This window comes from Cuculus canorus, chromosome 7 (assembly GCF_017976375.1).
Source record: "Cuculus canorus isolate bCucCan1 chromosome 7, bCucCan1.pri, whole genome shotgun sequence".
NCBI lineage: Eukaryota > Metazoa > Chordata > Aves > Cuculiformes > Cuculidae > Cuculus > Cuculus canorus.
In genome coordinates this window covers 1,511,833-1,533,741 of record NC_071407.1, presented here as the reverse complement: position 1 = coordinate 1,533,741, position 21,909 = coordinate 1,511,833, and the positions used below count along the sequence as shown (strand labels likewise).

The following is a 21,909-nucleotide window of genomic DNA, read 5'->3' as shown; positions in this document are numbered from 1 at the left end:
CCTCTAGCTCTGCAGCCCTGTATTTTAGTAAACTGTTTGCACAAACTTACAATAATATTATCTTTAGCCGTCTTCAAAGCCACCACGGGGCCAAGAGCCTCCAGGTTCCAGCACGGCAATGCTCGTGCTCCCTGGCTGCCGAGGAGCTCGGACTGACTCAGTCCTGAGCCAGCGAAGTAGTTTACTTCACGTTGACTTTAAACAATTTGCCAAGATGTTATTTTAAACATAAGTCTGACTCCCTCTTAACCTTCGTATACGGTTTCCTTTTAGATAATGCAAAGATTGCAAGAAAAGCCTCAGTAATTGCTTTTCATAAGGAGAGAGCAGCTCCGGAACTGCACTCAGGTGAAAGAAAGTGGAGCTCCCTCTTGTTTTCTCCACTCTGCCCTTTTTCTTTTTAACCCTGCACCGACATGCTTAACCTTTTACACCTGTGCTGGGAAGCGTCCAGCTCTTTACAGTTCACAGCTTCTCTTGGAGGAATAGAAACCCTAAGATGTTCATCTGCATTGCATAAGAACACCCGTCTGCGTCAAGCACCGCGCACACAAGTGCTGGGCCCAGGGAACGGTAATGGGAAGCAGAATAAACCCTGCGCGGTTGCATCAGCCAGCGATTCCGTGCACACATGAGAAGGTTTTGAAGTGTCAGAGTCTGATGATTTCCTACTACACGTGAAGCACTGCAGGGAAGCAACAACACTTTCAAAAACCAGAGCAGAGTCTTCCAGTGTATCCAATGTTTTATCATCCCTAACCTCGGCACAAATTCTTATATGGAGTTTTCAAGAGCTTTCTTTTCTTTCCTGCTTTTCTCTGTCTCTCTCTTTCTTTTTATAAACCTGAAGGAAGTCCAGAGTGCAGCAAAAGCCAAGAAAATTAGATAGACTCTTTGTAGCTGCACATCCGTAAATAAGTTCAAGGGGGGAAACTTCCGCACTGACAGAAGGAGGTTAGCATTCTCCACCTTTCATGTGCTTTGAAGCCGGGCAGATTAGTAACAGAGCACTGGTTAGCAGTCTACCATAAAATCCCCACTTTCTAAGGGCAAGTCCTGCTCCATCTATTAATACATGAAACAGAATGAAAATGCTTAAAGGTAAAGGACAACAGGAAAACACACTTTTAAAAGAGCCAAACTTTAGCAAATACAAACCAAAGCAGCCCTCCTTCCCAGCCTGTTCAAATAAAGCCACTTACACGTCACTTTGATGCGTGTAAACTCTGTCAAACAGAGCTTCTGGAGCCATCCACTTCACTGGAAGCCGTCCCTGCAAGTTTGGAGGGGAAGGGAAGAAAACGTAAATGGTAGGCATTTAGAGGATGATCTCAAAACCAGTTTTTTACAAGATTTATCAGTTCTCAGAGAATATACCAGCCCACAATTTACCTTTACAATTTTCAGGGGAAAAATAGTAAAACAAGCTAAAATAGATATAAACATTGTAGATAAAATTAAAAGCATTGAGGGCTCCCAAACAGTTTGCAGAATGCTTGCTAGAACAATAGGATAAGCAGCTCAAAATTAAAAACATCATTCCATTGTGGCTCTTTAAAGATAAAAAAAACCTAATCGATAATCCTCTGAAAAACAGGCCTGCCTGCAAAAATGAGTTGATGACTAAAACCAGGAATTTTGTTTTCCTGTTCCACCTTTTGCAGTGACCGCAGCCACTTTGTTGCTTTGCACACAGCGTCTGCTCTGCTCGGAACCCAGGAACTAAATTTGATATGAAACCAGTTTGATTCCCTCCAGTGTGGACGCTCTGTTCTTTTGGAAGCAGGTAGATGTCACCATTAAAATGCCATTAACTACTTCAGCGCTTTAGTTTCATAAATAAGCCCCTTGATATAATCGCTAATAATAATTAATACTTATTTGTACAAAATATTCGAGTCTGTAGAACTGAACGAGTTCTGCAAAGTTCCCATTGAAACCCAAGTGCAGTCTGCCGGGGCCTTAAGAGATCCCAAAAAGGGGGTGTAAGCTGTTCAAACCAGGCATCAATCAATAACTACATCTGAAACGCCTCGCCTGCTTGATTTGGTCCAGGTTAAACAGCAAAATAGGGATAGAATGGGAGTAAAACTCAATTTCCTCCGCCTCTGCCCCACTCTGATCCTACTGCCATAACCAATGCGTAACAAGCAAAGTCCAGGTAAAAGGTATAAAGCTGTACATGCAATGACCACCCATAAACAGGAGTTTTATGATGGTTATTGCCAGCACTGTTTATACAGTGGTTTTCAAGATCCTCGGCTTCCGACAAAATGAGCTGGAATCTGCAAGGTTATTTCCACTTATTTCAACTGAAGGAGTCAGGGAGGCATACAAAACTATTCTTGTATTTTAGCATTTCCAATAAATCACCCAATACAGAGGCTCTTTGGTTATCTTTTTAACTGTCAGGTCCTTGATCCTTGTTTTCTCTCTGCGATGAAAAGTGAGGCTGCTGTACCAGAAGCCCATTAAGTTTATAACATAGTTCTGAAGTGAATCATTGAAAGAAACACTTGCTTCCAGAGATAAGAAACCCATCCACTTACATTAGTAGTCTTTTTGTAATAATCTATATTGTTGATGTCTCTGGCTAACCCAAAGTCTGCTATTTTCATGACGTTATTTTCAGTCACTAAAACATTCCTCGCAGCCAAGTCTCGATGGATACACTGGAAAGAAAAGAGAAATAAAAGCACCACTGAATTAAACCGCTGTGAAAGTGAAATTACTCCTACACCATAACAAAGTCACTTAAAACTAAATCACAAGGTGGGAAAGGCACAGCACCTCGAGTACTGTGTTCAGTTCTGGGCCCCTCACCACAAGAAGGATGTTGAGGCTCTGGAGCGTGTCCAGAGAAGAGCAACAAAGCTGGTGAGGGGCTGGAGAACGTCTGACGAGGAGCGGCTGAGAGAGCTGGGGGTGTTTAGCCTGGAGAAGAGGAGGCTGAGGGGAGACCTTATTGCTTTCTACAAGTACCTGAAAGGAGGTTGTGGAGAGGAGGGCGCTGGGCTCTTCTCCCAAGGGACAGGGGACAGGACAAGAGGGAATGGCCTGAAGCTCCGTCAGGGGAGGTTCAGGTTGGATATCAGAAAAAAATTCTTCACAGTAAGAGTCATTGGGCACTGGAACAGCTGCCCAGGGAGGGGGTCGAGTCGCCTTCCCTGGAGGTGTTTAAGGAACGGGTGGATGAAGTGCTGAGGGACATGGTTTAGGGAGTGTTAGGAATGGTTGGACTCGATGATCCAATGGGTCCTTTCCAACCTGGTGATTCTGTGATTCTGTGAAAGAGGACTGTCTTAACTACTGCAACCCATCTCCTCTGCTCGTGTTTCCAAGCTGATCCAGAAGCCTCTTGGAAAACGCTGCTTTATTTAAACCTTGTTTTGCACTACGGTGGAAAATCTGAGTGGGGACCCAAGCTGTGCAACAGTTTGATTCACACATGCCCAGGTACAGGTATTGCAGCTCCTTCATTACAAATATGGGTAATTAGTCTTTTATTAAGTTGCTTCTCCTAAATTATATCATCTCAGCAGAGCTGAAACCCGACAGACTGGATCAGTGCAAACGTTTCTTTTACATAAAAGATCTTAATGACATATATATCCACAATATATCATTTTAAGCCAGTTGCAAGGATGTATTTACTTCAACCCTGAGAGTATAACTATTTCATTTAAAACACAAAAAAAAAAAACCCAAAGAGAAGAAGAAAAAAACCACAAAACAAAAACCCCAAACCAAAACCCAACCCAAACCCTAGACCACCACAATCTGAGCTGGGCTGCTTGCCCTTTTAAACAGCTTTGATATTGAAACTAAAAGTGTTATGTCCTCAGAGAATTTTCCTTCATGTCAGCACTATCCTGAAAATTTGGATTTTTGACACAAACTCCTCGGTGACTGCCCTGGACGCCTCTCTGGTGTTTCAGGAGCCTCATTTGGGCTGATGGCAGCAGGAACATGGTCAGAAACATTGCACTTGGAGTTTCCCCAGGATATTTTGCTTCTTTTCAAGTTAAATATCCCTTCCCCCTCCCCACTCCTCAATCTTGGATCACCCTTTACATTGCCCTCTTTATTTCAGCACATGCATAGACATGCCGGACTGAACCACTACAAAAAAAAAACGGTACAACAGCCAATTTCTTTCTTGCATTATAACTTGCCCCAGCAATCTTCTGAGATCTCTCAACCTGCTTGGGTAAAACGAGCCTACGAAGCTCCTGCTCCTCACTGGGTTAGTCGTGGGGAACCGCCAGGAAAAACCTGCTCCAGCAATGCCTTCGTGTGCGCAGGACCAGACAATAGCACATGCTTTCAGCATCAGATCAACCTTCTAATTCAGCATCAGTAGTGCTGTGGTGGCAGGACTTCAGCCTCCCTCTTTCCCTGCCCCTGTTCTCAAACGCTACAAAGAACATCCTCAGGAACACTAGGAACTCAGTTCAGGTGCCCAAACAGAAGTACATATCATCAAAAGAGCTGCACTGTCATCTCCAAGGTGTCTTGATGAGACTACCAGGGACAACACAGTATCTACAGCGGACATGGGGGCCCCCCAGGAGCAGGCTGGGGTACCGCAGAGCATCTCACATCATAGAATCATATCATAGAACTATGGAACGGTTTGTGTTGGAAAGGACCTCAAAGCCCATCCAGTCCCTGTACCATGGGCAGGGACACCTCCCACTGGATCAGGGGCTCCAAGCCCCATCCAATCTGGCCTGGAACCCCTCCAGGGATGGGGCAGCCACCACTCCTCTGGGCACCCTGGGCCAGGGCCTCCCCACCCTCACAGCAAACATTTCTTCCTAATATCCCAACTAAATCTCTTTTTCAGCTTAAAACTGTTTCCCCTCACCCTATCCCTGCCCTCCCTGATCCAGAGCCCCTCCCCAGCTTTCCTGGAGCCCCTTTCAGCACTGGAAGCTGCTCTAAGATCTCCCTGGAGCCATCTCTTCTCCAGGCTGAACAACCCCAACTCTCTCAGCCTGTCCCTATCGGGAAGGCATGTGACACCTCAGTGGGAATACACCAAACAATTCAAACCCCATCACCCTCCAACAATACACTTCTGCTTTCTCACACCCTACAGTTTTACAGTTGAGATTCTCCTCATCTTCAAACCGGGGCCACTACTGAGCTTCGTAACTGGCAGCTTTCAGAGCTGACCCACTGGCCCTAAAGATCGGCCATCTCTTTGCAGTGACCTGGGCCAGGCCCTGTACCTGGAGCTCCTCTGGGGCTCTTGCGCTTCTGGAACGACGGAGAAAACACATGAACAGACTTTTAAGAAGTGTCCGTCCAACCTAGGAACAATATCCCCTTTCCAACTGGCAACTGCCTGTAAGGCACAAGCTGCTGGTAAGGCAAAAGGTAGGCACCCAAAACTATTTGTGTTTTTTCTTTTTTTCCTGCTTTTACGAGGTCTCAGCGAGCTGTTGGATTGAATAACAAGAACCCTGGCCTTCTTACAACTCCTGCATGATGGAAATAACGTGAGAAGGCCAGCTCTCTTATTATTCCAGCTCAATAAATGGATCCCTAAGGGGGAAAGAACTAGTGAAACACAAACAGAAATGGTGGGATGTCTGAAGAACCGGACTGCGCAGTTTTCCTACGTGCTGCCTTTGTTTTCCCTCCACCCTCAGCCTTGTGCAACACCTCGCATTCTGTCAAGTTGGGCACGGCACTGCTCAAGTGTTTTTGCCAAGGAACCGGATCAAGGATGAGTGGTTCTGCCATGGGCATCTGCACCAGCTCACACGTTCTTGGCAGAGTCCTACAGCAGCACCTCAGAGCTTCTCAGGAGGATACGCGTTCTCAAGGTTTACCAATTAAAAGATCTATTTTTTTCACAACAGTTCTATTTTCTTCAGTCATGGCTCCTCGCCAGGCAAATGTTCCACTAATCCTAGAAAGAGATATCCTAAGGTGATTTATCTAACACAGTACTCATAGTCACTCCATTACAGTGTCTTGGTGTCATGCACGTCACCCTGTCTACCCTACTACGCTATGAATTACTGTTTCAAAGCAAAAGAATAAAATCAAAATTAGACCTTGATTCCCTCTCCCCACAACCTCTTCAAGTGCAGAGAAGCAATAAAAAAAAAATCACGACTCCATACACCAGGACTGAAGGTTTATGCTCAGCTCTGGTCTTTGGATAAAAACAACTCCATATTTGGGAGTGGACACGACTGGAAACGGGTATAAATCCCACTAAGCACTCCACAGCTTGCACGAAGCACTCATCACCAATATCTGGAGTTCTGGTTTGGACACCGGATCCAAACACCACCCAGGGTACTCATGCCTGCTTGCCCACCGTGCCGCAGCATGTTTTCAGAGTCAGCTACACACGGCTATTTAAGGGTTCATAACTATAATTTAACAAAATTGTTGGTTAAAAAAAAATGTTTGAGGAAAAGTTGAAGAAATAAGAGCCTAGGGACATGACAGGATAAATACGTTCTGTCAACGAGCCTGCTCTCCTGACAAACACCAGTTTTAAGTAAAGTGCCTAATTTAAGCGACTAATTCACTCCACTTGTTTTTGCCTCTTCTGTTCACAGTTTTTACCCTGGCAACGTGTGGTCTTCTCCCCTCTGCCTGCTATCATTCTGTAAATCCTTTCACTGCCTGAATTGGTTTATTTTGCATCACTACATGAGCCGATCTGGCCAGTCTGACTGGAAACAGAAGGCAAACGGTGCCTGCTGTCTCACAGGTGGCGTAACGTGACTTGTGCAACCCAGTGCCCACCTGCGCTTATGAATTCAAAGTGCAGATATGTACATAATATTTAATTTAAACAATCCATTTGGGGCCTCATTTTAGCAATGCCACTAAAGACAGATCTAAAAATTGAAGTGTATGAGTTTCCCACTGATCGTCAAGAGTACAGATTATGCAACTTGTTTGAGAAAGGTCCTTTTCCCAGCGAACTCTTGAACACAAACGAGATGAGAACAAAAAAGCGCTGAACAAATAAGCTTTCTGCGGCATTTGCCGAGTTCTACCTACTTTTTGGGAAGCCAGGTACTCCATGCCTCTTGCCAACTGGTAGGTACATGACACTAAATCCTTGAATGTCATCTGCTCTTCTGGTACCCTGTTGATATCAAAGGAATATTCCATCCCTGGGGGGCGGCGCGCTCGCAGGTACTCCCGCAGGTTTCCTTTGGAAGCGTATTCTACTATCACGTACAACGGACCTTGGATAAAGAGAACCATGGGAAAACCAGAGTGAGGTCGCAGGGTAAAAGCTATTCATGAAAGAAGCTTCCAGTGTTCAGTAACAAATGAACTCAATTAATAAATGTTTAACTGCGAAATCAGTAAGCACAGCTTGGAAGGAAAGGGTGCCTGAACCTGGCCAAGTGGCTGCTAGCAGGAGAGTGGCAGAGCCACCATTAGTGGCTGGAAGTACCTCAACCCTTCTCCTGTTCTTCCCAGACTATGCTGTGTACTGAAAAGCAAGCATTTTCAATCAAAACATGCTGCGAGATCTCAAAACGTGCTTCCTAAGATTGTTTTAATTTCCAGAGGTTTATGCCACTCTGCATCACTTTACATGACATAATTCGCTTTTAATAAAAACACTGTGGTCTTTAAAGAGTAAAAGCGCTCATTTCAAACGCACGTGGTACAAGTTTCATTAAAGCAGGACTGACAATTCAGAACAACAGGCACAGCCAAAGCCCCTGTAAAATGTCATTTTTCCCTACAGTAAAGGATTAGAGAGTTCTCATATGATATAGTACCCTTTCTCATATTAAAGCTGCAAGTATAATGAGAGACAGAAGTTAAAATATTGCTGCTAAGCCAGGGAAATATCTAAAAATCCCATCACAGCATGACTGCTTCCCTAAAAACTCTTGAAAAATTATGATTAATGAGACTTTTGCAGACCTGCTGGAAAGTCCTGGTTTACTTTTTTCTCTCCACTCACCATCCTGGGTACAGGCTCCAAGGAGATTGATGATATTTTTATGCTTCCCAATCATCTTCATCATCTCCATTTCTGACACCAGGTCAGACAAGTCTTTTTCTGTAGCATCATCTGTACAAAACATAAGGTCAGTTCATATTTTCTAGCGTGCCAGCCTGACCTTCACTGAAGCTCACCAGCTGCTGTAAAACACATGTGCTTCACAACGCAGAACACGGGAGTGATTTTTCAGCGTACGCTGTATGTTATATATAGTTGCACACTATGTCCGAACAAAAAACAGCCTCAACCTCTTTGATGGCCTGAGCATCTCTTCAGTGGTGCATGGTAAGAGGCAACACAGTAATATCAGACACAAAACCACCATCCTTAGCTATTGAAGTTCCAATAATTACGCCTTTCCTGCAAACTAACCTTACAATTCAATTCAAAATAAATAGTCCCCAACCCCCCGGGACCGAATGGGCAAAGATCTACACATGGACAGCCTCTGACATGAACTAAACCAAAAGCAGAGAGACCCACACGATGCTAATACATCTCCTGGCTCCTAAACACTCCCTGCTCAAGATAAACAGGCTGTCAGGGGCGCAGATTTACACCCCAGACGGCTGAAGGCTGAGGTCAGCTATGTGCTCTTTGACCCCCCCCATGATGACAGAGTTCAGATGCCACAAAAGAAACTTTTTGTGGATGAGAACTGCCATATCACCCGTTCTGCTCCCTAATCGCCCAATTTTCTTACCTTTCAACATCTTCACTGCCACAGTCACTGCTTCTTTTGGCCGGTCTTTGTCAATCCCCACGGCTTCAGCCATGACAACCTGCCCAAAGCAACCTTCTCCCAGGGGTTTACCCAGCGTCAGCCTGGAGGTGGAAACAGGAGATTAACACACAGCATCTGCTGAAGGGTTGCAGCCAGTGGAATTCCAGGGCTAAATATAAAAAAGCTTCCACCAACTCGCTGCGGCGTGAAGCATTTATCATACGGAACTAATGAGCCGCTGGGCGCGCATCAGTTTTCACGCACACTGCCGTGTGTTTGCTTAGGGATGGTAAAGCGACCATCTCATACAGGGAGATCAGTTCCCAAACCCAGCTTTGATGCTCTCCCTCTCTGCTTGTAATAAGAGGCCGTGCTCTGCAGCCAGTAGGGCGAGACCCAGCGCGGAGGGGCAGAGCTTTCAGGAAGCGGCAGGCCACAGCTGAAATTCAGGAGCTGCCAGCAACACGAAAGATCCTCCTGTCACTGAAACACGGCTGGTTGTCTTCTTTTTCACATTGACCGCAAGGAGATGAAAGAAAAGTTTCTTTGCCACGTGGCCACTTTAAGGAAGCTGAATTGTGCAAGTATTGAGAGCAGGGAGATGTTTTAAGTATCATTAACTCCTGTGATATAACAGCAAACAAAGGAAAACCAAACATGCTCTCAGGCATCTTAATTTGAGCTAAAAATTCATATTCTTGCTTTCCTTCTGGGGACATGGGCCATGAACATTTGCCTAACGAACTCTTGCACCAAAGGGATTGGACAGGGCAGAGACAGCGAGGCAGCAGACACCCTGTTTGGGTGCAGCTGTGGGTAATTATCACACTCGTTTCTCTGTTCTCTGGCTGATGAGGTGGCCAGGCAGTCGTTGTCTTGTGAGAGAAAGGAGGGAGGATGAAGGCGAGGGAAGGGGAAGGGAAAACAGACCGGTGACAAGCGTGCAGCGAAGGCTGCGGAGGGGTGACTGCTGCCAGAGCCTGGGTAAAGGCGCCTGCGATGCTCACGCGCCTTGAACGGCTGCCAGGAGCTGCCCCGGCCACCGCCGGCTCCGCTCTTCGGCTCCACTCCTGGGCTGCGAGTCCCAGCGGTGCTCACGCAGAGCGCTCTCGCCCTGCCTGGCCACACGAGCCGTGGCACAGAGGCAGCACCTCCGTGCCACAAAGCACTTGGCAGAGCCGCGCACCCCCCATGAGTTGGCTTCTCCACCACGTCTCCACCCACAGCACGATCACTCCCCTGACATCCTCACGCATCGCCCCAGCTTTGATCCTTTAAGAGGCAAGACGGGACGCTTTATTTACCCACGGCTGCGTCTAGCGCAGACGCTCTTTCTTGGCTGCGGGCTCTTTGCTGCCACAAATGTCATGGATAAAGGGAACAGAAGATGCCTCTCATCTGCAGCACCAGGCTCTGCTCCGAGAGCGGGAAGTAGAGACGGGGGAAACTAAAACTCGGTTATAATCACAGTATCAATGAAAGAACCCTTTTAAAAAGAGCAGTCACTAACTGGGCTATGCAAAATGCATTTTGTGGCGCATATAACCCATAAACAGGTGGACACAGAGACATCGATCTTAACGTCATGAGGATAAAGAGACAATATTAAAGAGAAACTTCAAAGCCTCTGGGCAAAATCTTTTTTGTTCCAGCCTAACAGCCAGGCTCGGGCTTCTCTAATTGCAGAGAACATCATCTAACATTGTGAAGAGGAGCCATGGCAGAAATCAGGGAGGATGCGTGGCAAGTTTGATGCTGCTAACGTTATCCAGTACGGGAGTCAGATTTCCATAAGCATTTTCATAGCAGACTTAAGGTCTTGGCTTTCCATGATCAAAAGCAGGATTCACACATATGATACATCCTTAAAAGCATAGACTTCTGTCTTCCCGCCATGAAATACAGGGAGAGGTGGTCATACCATCAGTAGAAGAGTGCTGGACCAGGGCTAAGCGGGTTGAAAAGCCCACTTATCTGCTCTGGCAAAAGCCAGAAGCAAGAGGTGGTACATCCCGAGGGCAGCCCACAGACTCCTGCCCCAATGCAGTTTTTGCCTCGGTGAGAATTCCTGAAGCTGTTTTGGGCTGGTTTCTATAGTGAACATGAGTTTAAGACGGTGCAAAGGCTGAAGGGCAGCACATGCTACGCTGAGGTCACCCCACGTTTTCTCCAGAACTAAAATTGAATTTAGGATCTCAGTGGAGCACAAACATTTGCATTGGAAAATGGTTAATTTATGTGCTATTGCCCTGCTCGGACTGGAGTAACAAACCCCTCATTGTGTGGCTCCTGCCCCCCACCCTAATGAACTGCCACTAAATAGCCTCCTTTCATTGCAAATCTGCTCCACCTCCACTTGTGCTGAACGCTGGGTTTAAATGTTTAGCGCTCTAAAATTTTCCGCATTTAGTGTATTCCCGCAGGGTACGGGCTGACAGAAGCACACATACAGCCCCCACTGTTGACTCAAACACTGCAGGTGGCAATTACAGCATTTTGCACTAGGCTTCAGCGACATCGTTAAAATGATTTCCAGAGCAGTTGTCAGGAGGTTCAAAATTACAGCTCTTCCATCCAAAAGTTACAGCCCTGAACTTTCAAAGAGAACTGTTCATGATAAAGGTGTTATTTCTGCAAAGCCACCTCAAGATTTCTTAAACTTAGTACCGCCTTTAATATATAATCATGCTTCTACCCGTGTTAATATTCTCTCTTGTATGTGTCCTTTTAATATTAAGAAATACAGCTTTAATTAGATCCCAGAATCATAGAATGGTTTGGGTTGGAGGAGACCTCAAAGCCCACCCAGTCCCACCCCCTGCCATGGGCAGGGACACCTCCCACTGGCTCAGGGGCTCCAAGCCCCATCCAACCTGGCCTGGAACCCCTCCAGGGATGGGGCAGCCACCACTGCTCTGGGCACCCTGGGCCAGGGCCTCCCCACCCTCACAGCGAAATATTTCTTTTAAGATCTCCTCTCAATCTCTCCTCTTTCAGCTGGAAACCATTCCCCGCCATCCTGCCCCTGCCCTCCCTGATCAAGAGCCCCTTTGCAGCTTTCCTGGAGGTCCCTTTAAGCACTGGAAGGCTGCTCTAAGGTCTCCCCAAAGCCCAGAGAGATGCCCCATCCCTGGCAACACTCAAGGCCAGGTTGGTTGGGGCTTTGAGCAACCTGATCGAGTTGAAGATGTCCCTGCTCGCTGCATGGGGGTTGGAACTGGATGACCTTCGTGGTCCCTTCCAACCCAAACCATTCTATGGTTCTATGATTCTGTGACCATAACAGACTTTTTTTTTAACTAAAGAAACCCTAGGAGACACCAGGAAAGATGCTTCCTCCCATCTTGTGTCACGTTTTCAGACGTGCGTCAGCAGCATTAAGGGGAACGGGCTACGTACTTATCTCTAGGAAACTCCCATTTGGGGTCTTCTGGCAATTCATATTCCGAGACTCCTGCCAGCATGGGGGCATCAGCAGCAGAGGAGAGGCGAGTAGTGATCCTCACCAGCGGTGTGTTGGAGTTCATGGAGGAGCTCGAGTCGGCTGACACCTGTGGTTGCAATACAAGATGCAAGAAAAGAAAAGAAGACAGAGATGTAATCTTCACCCAATAACCGAAAACCAGCAGCACCTGATAACCAGGCCAGCTCAGAGCGGTGGTACTAGAAAGCGGCTGAATCCACAGGCGTGTTTCTAGCGCCCTGTCCTCACATATTCACCCTCCCCTGTAAGCACAACACTGACTCGAATCACTGCTAAGGCTGTAACTCCGTCCCATAGGTGAGCCTCCATGTAAGCTTTAAACATGTTCACTCAGAAGATAAATGACACACTCTTTTCCCTCTTTTTGTTCAACAAATTAATACCTTTTAATTAACTAAGACTATTTACACCCTCACCCTCAGATACCCAAATGGGCAGCTTATACCGGCAGCAGAAGTTAACAATAAGCTTTCTTCTTCAACTCACTTCTGGCTGTCCATGTCACCATTTTTTTTTCCCAAATGAGCAAATAATTTATTATTTTTTTCTGTTACTATTAAATCGAGGTTTTCAGGTTTTAACTGAAAAATGGTACTTCTGCAAAGGCTCACATATTTTTCATGATCAAGATCACACGCATATCACTGGAAATAGGAAATGCCGTATTCTCTCACGTGTTTTCTAAGTATTCAATATTGAAAGCATCAAAAAAACTATTGCCTTAATTAGGGGACACTGAAGTTTTCAGTTAACTAGATTCTTAATTAAAGATTCTACCGCAATGTGGAGAAGAGCTCAGAAGAATAATTTACAAGGTCCAAAGCTTTGAAATGTAATTCACTTTGGAGTACGATTTCTCATCAGTTTCAACACCACCACTCTTTCCTTGGAGCATCAAAGGTACTTCACTGCTTTTAAGAAGGAGGCAACTATTCTCATCCACATAACAAAACTTGTTTTGGTGTGAATGATGTGAATTCCAGACTTTTCCTACAAACCTGCAAGCAGCAGCCTGCTCTCTGCTGACCTCAGAGTTCCAAGTGAATACGAACACAAACCAAAAATGCTTGTATCGCCACTCTGTCCCCTCCCTGAAGTGTGAATCCTCCTTCTCTCTTCAGATCTTGACATTCTTAGCCAAGCCCAAATCTGGTGGCCAAGGCAGGATGAAGGTTCCACATTGTCATCGCTGGTAGCTGTCCTCACACCAGGCGGCAGGAGGTGCTTCTTGGCCAGCATCGTCAGGACCCTGCCCAAGCTGGAAGCTTGGACCATCAGAATAACCACCACTCTCAACCTTTGTCCTCATCACCTGGAGTCAACCTTGACACCAGGTCTGCTTATGTAAAGTGCCACCAGGCTATCATTTTGTTCCAGAGGTCTCATAAGTAGATAAACAGAAAGGAATTATAAGCAAACAGATCCTAATAGCATTAGAGTGCAAATCAGTGACACGCTGCGATATGAACACAAAATCCCCTTGTCTCTATATCACCTGATAAGCACAATTTAGTGCTCCCTTATTTCAAGTCCAATTAACAATTATGGTGTCTCAGCCCATGGAATTACCTGAGTGCCTCAAAACAGGGCTGAAAGGCTTTAGCAACCACGTCATGTTCTTACACAATGTTTGGACAAGACAAGGCTGAAGCTCTCCAACAAATTTCTCATCACGACTCCCAACAATCAATTCTGTTTGAGAGGTCTTTTTGCAGGTCAACACCTTCAAACTCATCTCATCCAATGGGGTTGGATCTTTGACACATTTTTCTAAGACCAGTGATTAAGACTGGAGGTTTCATGAAGAAGAAAGCGTTAAGGACTGCTGTCAAAAAATTAATCTCAGTCAACAGTTTTGCAGCTGACTGACAGATCTTTCTTCATATCAGAAGCTTCTGCATGAGAGATGTGGTCTCTAAGGAACAAGAGGTGGCCATTCAGATAAGAGGGGTGGACTCCTTTCCCCATTGTCCATCCAACTGACATTAATGTTAATATTTATTTTTAGCAAATATAAATACCTAGCACACCCCTCTAGGCTAATAAATATGGTGAACACTTGGGATACAAACAGAAAACTCCTATTAAGGCAGCCTACATAGCTCTAAATAAATCAGTAAGTGAAGACTGAGGAAAGACCTTTGGGAGAGATGCTGCCATGGCCAGCCCAGGGGCAAACACACCTGCTGGAGCTGAACGGCTTGCTCTGAGCTGCACAGCAGGTCAGCACGAGAACGCAGCCTGCAATTAGACTGTTACTTGTTCCTTGCTCATTTTCATTATTTTACTTCAGTTTCAAAATGTTGCTTCACGACACCAACTGGCTCTGCATGAAGAAACGTGCGGATCTCCATGCAGCGGCTCCTCTGACCCCCCGCGCCCACCCCCGAAGTTCATTTCTCTCATTTCTGGCTTCCATTCTTAAATCTCTCTCACTGCAAACCTACTTCTAATACTCTACAACCTGTTCTAATACTTCACAACCACCTCCCTCATGTCCCCCAAATCCACCCATCAGTCATTCTACCACAATCTTTATTTGGATCCTGATTTATTTATAGATTCATTTATTAATATTGCTTTTTCTCACCTTCCTCTGTCATTCTCGCCATTGTTTCCATGGGACATCAGGAAAGCATGGAAGTGAAGATGGAAATTTGAGATTGCTCCCCTTATGTATTAGAAATGGCCCAAAATGCTCTGCGGTCTATTTTTCCCATGAATACAACATTTGTCTTAGACACTGTTGATACCTCTGCCTCGGTTTCATCTTTTCACCACCTCTTACGTACACATTCAGCAGCCTCAGCATGGTTAAAACCTACAAATGTCAACTTGCAATAAACTGGGATACTCTGGTGATGCATTTCACACACAGAAGTTAAATAGCAATAATATACAATTAAAAAAAAAATCAGACGAAAGGGCTGCCAGTTTCCCTTTTAACACGAGTGCGCGTGTTTACGTCACACAATAACTGGATGGTTGGCTGGAGATGCTGTAGGTAACCCAAACAACATTAACGCGGAGAGGAATGATGAGAAATCCAGAGGAACTACTCAGTGTCTGGGAGAAGCAAAGTGGAACATACTCTCAGGGAATATTCTTCTGATTGATTAACTAAAGCCGTACAAGGAATTACAGGAACTCAAGGGCTATAAAAACTTGCACCAGAGAATATGAAGCTAACCCAGGCTGGTCTGTGGTTGGAGGAGATTTTCTGTTTCAAAATGGCCTTTCACCTTTTCTGCAACAGCAAAGGATCAACCTTTGAACTCATCCTTTAAGCATCTTTTTTCATTGCCTTAATGTGCACTATAAAACAATGAGGAACACCCTACCTACTCCAAGGTCAACATCAATCTAGATGTATACATTGAAGTAACAGCATATAGAAAGCCTTTTCCCAGCTTGCTGCTTGCAGAGCTGCTCTCCAACCCCTTCCCGTGCAGATTCAAGAACCCGCGACACTCCTGCCACGAACCCCACATTTCAGCACGGAAATGCTGCCATGTATGTGGGTGCTCGCCTTGCTTCCTGCATGGATTCAAGGTGCGTAGGACACAGGCACAGCAAAGGCCATAGCGAGTTTCTGCAGTGGTTGTACGTGGCTCGTCTACAGAACCCAGGGCCACTTGTGTCTACCAGGTGCCAACAATGAGTAGCTGAACATCCAGTCAAAACGCACAAATGTCTTGGCCCATCACCCAGCTCACCAACATGTGCTTCTCAGAGATAAAGGAAACAAGCAGAGCCAGGACAGAGAAGCAAGAAAAGGCACCTGATGCAGGTGAAGAAGACATCTTCAAGGTCTACTCAGTGCGTTGGTGATACCCGTTTTACGTGATGACACTACACTAAGGAAGGGGAGGTTTCGACTGGATATTAGGGAAAAAGTCTTCACTGAAAGAGTGATGAAGCCCTGGCAGAGGCTGCCCAGGGCAGTGGTGGAGTCTCCATCCCTGGAAGGGTTCAAAAAGCACATAGATATGTCACTACAGGACGTGGTTTAGTGGGCACAGTAGTATCTGGCTGATGGTTGGACTGAGTGAGCTTAGAGTCTTCTCCAGCCTCGGCGATTCTGTGATTCTATGATTTAGAGTGCTTAAAGCAAGGAATGTCAAAGTCTGCTTGACTTGAGCAGAACACTGAAAGGACCATTGTGGTATAAGTTAACACCAACAAGAAGGTAGAACTCCATCAACCATTCTTTGTGTTCCTCCTCTCTGCTTTTTGGAGGCCAGAACCAAGAGAAGTACCAGCCCCAGACAGATCTTTAGCTCCATATATGCACTTCAGAGACAGAAAAGCCCCGTGTCCAAACCTCACGCACCAACGCATGAGGATACCCCCATTTTAACAGCAGATTTTTCCTTTGGCCAACACGCTGTATTTAATCAGCTCTGAGATAATGCTTTACAAGCATTTCTAAGCAGTGGAGCATTTAAAACAAACAAATCTTTGCTGGAATCTTTAAGCGCCATGTGGCAAAATCAGCTGCAGAGCAGTGTGTAATTGTCTGTAATTGATTATGAAGGGTGTTTTCCTCTGCTGATAATTTATACCATGTCCTGAAGCCTAGAGCTGTCAGTTCTGGCACTCACGCTGGGCGAGTTTAGCAGCCATGCAGAGGTTTCCTATAATTGTCAGTCTTTTTGAAGGCCCTGCTATGAAAAGTTAATTTGAAGTCATATGCATATATGTAGATAAATATAATTAGTAATGCTATTAGCTGTTGATAGAAACAGCCCCTCTGAGTGACTGCACCTAGGAAAACACAAGGTTAAATGCACCACACACGAATCCGAGGATACCTAACGTTAAATACTGAACTTTAAAACACACGCTCCGCCCCTGGTGAAACACTTAAAACAAAATAACAAACACATATTGCTAAGCAAATCTACGGTTTCCATACAGAGTAATCCAAAGAAAAGCAAGAAATTCAAAGAGATATTACAGTAAGTTCCTTGCAATATATCTCACTGACAGTTGTGTATTAATCTTTGTATCATAATTCAGAGTCTATTCCTTAAAAAGGAAATTTTATTCCTTGCCAGGGGAGGTTTGGATTGGATATTAGGAAAAAAATCTTCACTGAAAGAGTGGTGAAGCCCTGGCAGAGGCTGCCCAGGGCAGTGGGGGAGTCTCCACCCCTGGAGGGGCTCAAAAACCACGTAGATGTGGCATTTTGAGAGGTGGTTTAGCAGGCACAGCGGGGTTGGGCTGACGGTTGGACTGGATGAGCTTGGAGACCTTTTCTAACCTCAGTGATTTAATGATTCTATACTTTTACAGCTCAATACTACATGAAATACTACACTACTTTACTTGTTCCTGATTACTTCTTTTTTTCAAGTTCCAGCTGCCATCATCATTTTGATTCAGTGATTTCCCTGGACAAGCTGAAGGCTTACTTGAAACCAATCAGCCTTTGTTCATCACAAAGGCGCTCACTGTACCCTTCTGAAAGATTAGACTCAACAAGGACAGTAGATATAAATTAATGGGGATGTATTTAAAATGCTAAGCATAAGAAACCATTAATCACAGAATGGTTTGGGTTGGAAGGGACCTCAAAGCCCATCCAGTCCCACCCCCTGCCATGGGCAGGGACACCTCCCACTGGATCAGTGGCTCCAAGCCCCATCCAACCTGGCCTGGAACCCTTCCAGGGATGGGGCACCACCACTGCTCTGGGCACCCTGGGCCAGGGCCTCCCCACCCTCAGTGGGAAAACATTTCTTCCTAAGATCTCATCTCAATCTCCCCTTTTTCAGGTGAAAACTGTTCCCCCTCATCCTATCCCTGCACTCCCTGATCAAGAGCCCCTCCCCGGCTTTCCTGGAGCGCCTTTCAGTACTGGAAGCTGCTCTAAGGTCTCCCTGCAGAGAGAGCATATATACACCCAAGTTGAGGGGGTCCAAATTCAATAGATTAACTGTGACAGCACTGCCAGAATGCTCAAGCGATGGCCAACACTTGCACTTAACTTGGACTGGGCAAGGCGCAAGAGGTGGGACTGCCTTTTTGTTTGCTCCAATTAGAATTTGTGAAAAGAAAAGTAAGGTCTACCAACCAGATGTATATCCTACCAGAGGCTACTCTTTACCTCCTGGTTCAATGAACCTGTCACCTAAGGGCTGTACTGCAAATCAGCTGGAGGTGTCCAGTCCTCCGAATGCTTCTCCCCACTCCGTCACCAGCTGCTGCTCCCACGCTCCTTGCCCAGGTGGCCAACGGCATCTTGGCTTGTATCAGAAATGGGGTCACCAGCAGGGCCAGGGAGGTTATTCTCCCTCTGTACTCAGCACTGGTGAGACCACACCTTGAATACTGTGTTCAGTTCTGGACCCCTCACCACAAGAAGGATGTTGAGGCTCTGGAGTGTGTCCAGAGAAGAGCAACAAAGCTGGTGAGGGGCTGGAGAACGTCTGACGAGGAGCAGCTGAGAGAGCTGGTGTTGTTTAGCCTGGAGAAAAGGAGGCTGAGGGGAGACCTTATTGCTCTCTACAACTACCTGAGAGGAGGTTGTGGAGAGGAGGGAGCTGGGCTCTTCTCCCAAGTGACAGAGGACAGGACAAGGGGGAATGGCCTCAAGCTCCGCCAGGGGAGGGTCAGGTTGGATATCAGAAAAAAATTCTTCACAGAAAGAGTCATTGGGCACTGGAACAGCTGCCCAGGGAGGGGGTGGAGTCGCCTTCCCTGGAGGTGTTTAAGGAACGGGTGGATGAAGTGCTGAGAGACATGGTTTAGGGAGTGTTAGGAATGGTTGGACTCGATGATCCAATGGGTCCTTTCCAACCTGGTGAGTCTGTGATTCTGTGGCCACTACCAACAAAGCACTGTCGCTCTCTGCTTTTGCAGAGAGAAGAGGAGCTGCTTGCTGGGTTTCCCTGTAAGCAGCTTCTATTTCGAAAACCAAGTCTCAGATAGCAGTGAGGGGGAGGGAACTGATAATTCCCGACTTCATCATGACCCTTCTTACGAATGTGAAAAGAACCGCAGTTTGGCAGGAAAAAAACACGCCTGCATGTGGGGAATGATAAACTCCTGTGGTAGCTCAGACTAAATAGTGTACGAGAATCCAGACCTGCAACCCAAACCAGATGTTGCTCAGCAAGACCCTTATCCCGCTCAGACAAGAAGGCATCACAGCCCTACCAATGCCTCTCGGTGAACCAGGATTATTTTCATACCCAGATCCTTAGGGAGCTTGACCCAGCAGCAGAGCGCTTTGAAAACAAGATCAAGAATTCCTCAATCTATGGCCTCATTTCTTCGGAATTCCAACAAATTCCATCACCCAGCCCCATATCTCTGTCTGATTCACACAGTCTACCTGCCAGGAGCATCCCCCTGCTTGCTCTCACCCATCCTCTCAACAATTCGGCCACTTCTCTCCCTCTCTTCCTCCTCTGCACAGCACAAAGGCAAAGGAGAACCTTCTGTGAGCAACAGACAGATGGAGGTTTAGCAAGAAAACCATGCCAGGATAAAAGAAAGTGAGCCTGGCAGTAGAAACAAGTGGGATAATCCCGAAACACACATCAATTCAATAAAACACCTCCTGCATTATTTTTTTAATTCGTGATTTGTGACAACACTTCTGAAATCCAAAACCAGCTTTAAAAGATGCAGAAACAAAACAACTGCTGCAGTTTCAGCGACAAAGGAGACATCCTCTGGGAAGGGAAGGAACCTTCCTTTCGATGAGCAAGTTTTAAGGGACTGCTCATCTCATCCTGCCTTTCCAACGAACAGAAACAATTGGTGATCAGTGAAACCAACAGAACACCTTCTAATGCTTATAGCAGCTGTATTTTCCTCTGCAAAGACAGGACAGCAGAGTCCCCTTCAACGAGAAACTCCCGTTCACAAAAAAGCCCTCAGGAGAATTGTGAGTAGTGCAATTTTTGCTTGAAATACAAATTCAAACATATACTGATTTTCAAAAGATCATTCCCACTTTTAAAAGCAAAATGCTATTTTTGCTAAGAAAACCTATAAAAACCAAAATAAACTGATAACAGCCAATCTGACAAGAGTGTCATAAGACAGGGGTTTTTTTTTTCCTCTCTGAAAACAATAGCTTTGGAACAGGTCCATATTGCATCACTGAATGATAAATAACCGAACTGAGGGCAGCGGTTGGCACTGCTGTCGCATGCAATGAAATAGCGCTCTCCCTCCGAGGCACCATTTCCAAATGACAAAACTGAGGTCACACCAAACCGTAGGCATTTTTTATTCTGTCAACTTACCTCTGAGTCATTATAATGCTTTTATATTCAGGCAGAAATCTCATAAATGTCTTTCATCTAAGCAGCTGATACGTCTGTGTCTTTGTGTCAGTATACACCATTTGAAAAGCCTCCTTTGTGCAGAAAGCTAAATCGAAGTTTAGCCATAGAGATGCGTAAATCGAGCAGAGGGCTTCTCGTCCCTCTTTCTGATACTCACTTTACTCAGAGGCAGAAGTCCCTCCCCTTCCTAGTGACCCGCAAGCAAATGAATAAAATCAGAAAAGAACAGCAACAAAAACCCAGCAGCTGAGTCAGACAAAACCAGGAATTAATATTTTTGCTCATAAAACAGACAAGTTCTCAGCTCAGAAAAACTTCACGTCCTCCACCCCAAGAGTTCATACGACACTGCACTTTAGAGGGGAATGGTTAATGCATGAGCAGAGGGATGGCTCTGTAACACTTCTAACCAAGGAGATTCAAAAACCCTGACAGAAAGGTTCAGGAAAAAGTAATAATGTCCACATGCAGTTGTGTGCATTTAAAATCTGACATTTTCTTTTGCTCCTCACTCAAACCCATCAGCATCTTAACCAAACTGCCCAAGATCGGTTACAGCATCTCCCCTATTTTCAGTTTACTACAGTATTTTTTCTGGTTTGGGGTGGTTTCTGGATGCTCAGCTATGGAATTCCCTCCCTTCAATCTTCAAAATCCTTCCTGAAAAACACCTCTCTGTATCTGGTACCTGGTTACTGCGATAACAGTCACCTTAGAAACATCATAAATACACAATTAAATAGGATTCTGTTCCAAAGTCCATTAAGTCAGTAAAAATTTTTCCACTGCCTTTAATGAGCTGTGGGACCAGCTCCCAAAATGCTTTAAATACATCTTTTTTTCCATCCGTGGATTGCTTATACAGAACCTATTCCAACTTTTACATTTCTCCTCTAGCGTCCCTGCCCTGATGTCCTTGACTTGAGACACACGTTGCTGCCGTAGGATGGAATTCCTCCCCCTATCCGACTCCCAGGTGCCAGGTTAAATCCCACCCCCAGTACAATCTGATTTAATGCTTATTCCAAAGCTTTTGTCGGAAGGATGTGCTGGCTCGGTTGGTTGGTAAAAGGTCTTCAAACTCTTTATCTACTTTCTGTTACCTGTCTGCGCAGAGGGATTCGCTTTGTCAGCTTGTGGACGGCGGGCTGGCTGCTGAAGTCGGGCTTCTTGGTGGTGTTCTTCATGCGACACAGGATGACGGTCAGCACCATACAGGCGATGAAGAAGACCCCGACACAGTAAATCGCTATTTCCGCATAGTCGGGAGATGTCGGGTATTCTTTTTCCTTCTCCGGAGCTGGATTGGAAGTTTTTAGGAGGGAATAATCACACCATAAAGTCAGCACACGGTACACACATAGTTCAGTACAGAGCTTGGAATGAG

General features: G+C 45.7%; 1 protein-coding gene across 10 annotated transcripts in view; it reads right to left on the bottom strand.

The window, feature by feature from the left end:
• Window positions 1–21,909, bottom strand: part of FGFR2 (fibroblast growth factor receptor 2) — an 87,175-nt gene that overhangs the window by 6,298 nt on the left and 58,968 nt on the right. For 7 of the 10 annotated variants that reach the window (XM_054071044.1, XM_054071037.1, XM_054071038.1 and 4 more), the window contains 7 exons: window positions 21,620–21,822; window positions 12,132–12,283; window positions 8,712–8,833; window positions 7,967–8,077; window positions 7,039–7,229; window positions 2,550–2,672; window positions 1,203–1,273 (listed from right to left, as the gene is read on the bottom strand). In XM_054071044.1, coding sequence (XP_053927019.1) covers window positions 1,203–1,273; window positions 2,550–2,672; window positions 7,039–7,229; window positions 7,967–8,077; window positions 8,712–8,833; window positions 12,132–12,283; window positions 21,620–21,822 — 973 coding nt within the window. The remainder of the gene's footprint in view (window positions 1–1,202; window positions 1,274–2,549; window positions 2,673–7,038; window positions 7,230–7,966; window positions 8,078–8,711; window positions 8,834–12,131; window positions 12,284–21,619; window positions 21,823–21,909) is intronic. The other 3 variants (XM_054071039.1, XM_054071041.1, XM_054071047.1) reach the window with 1 other exon arrangement.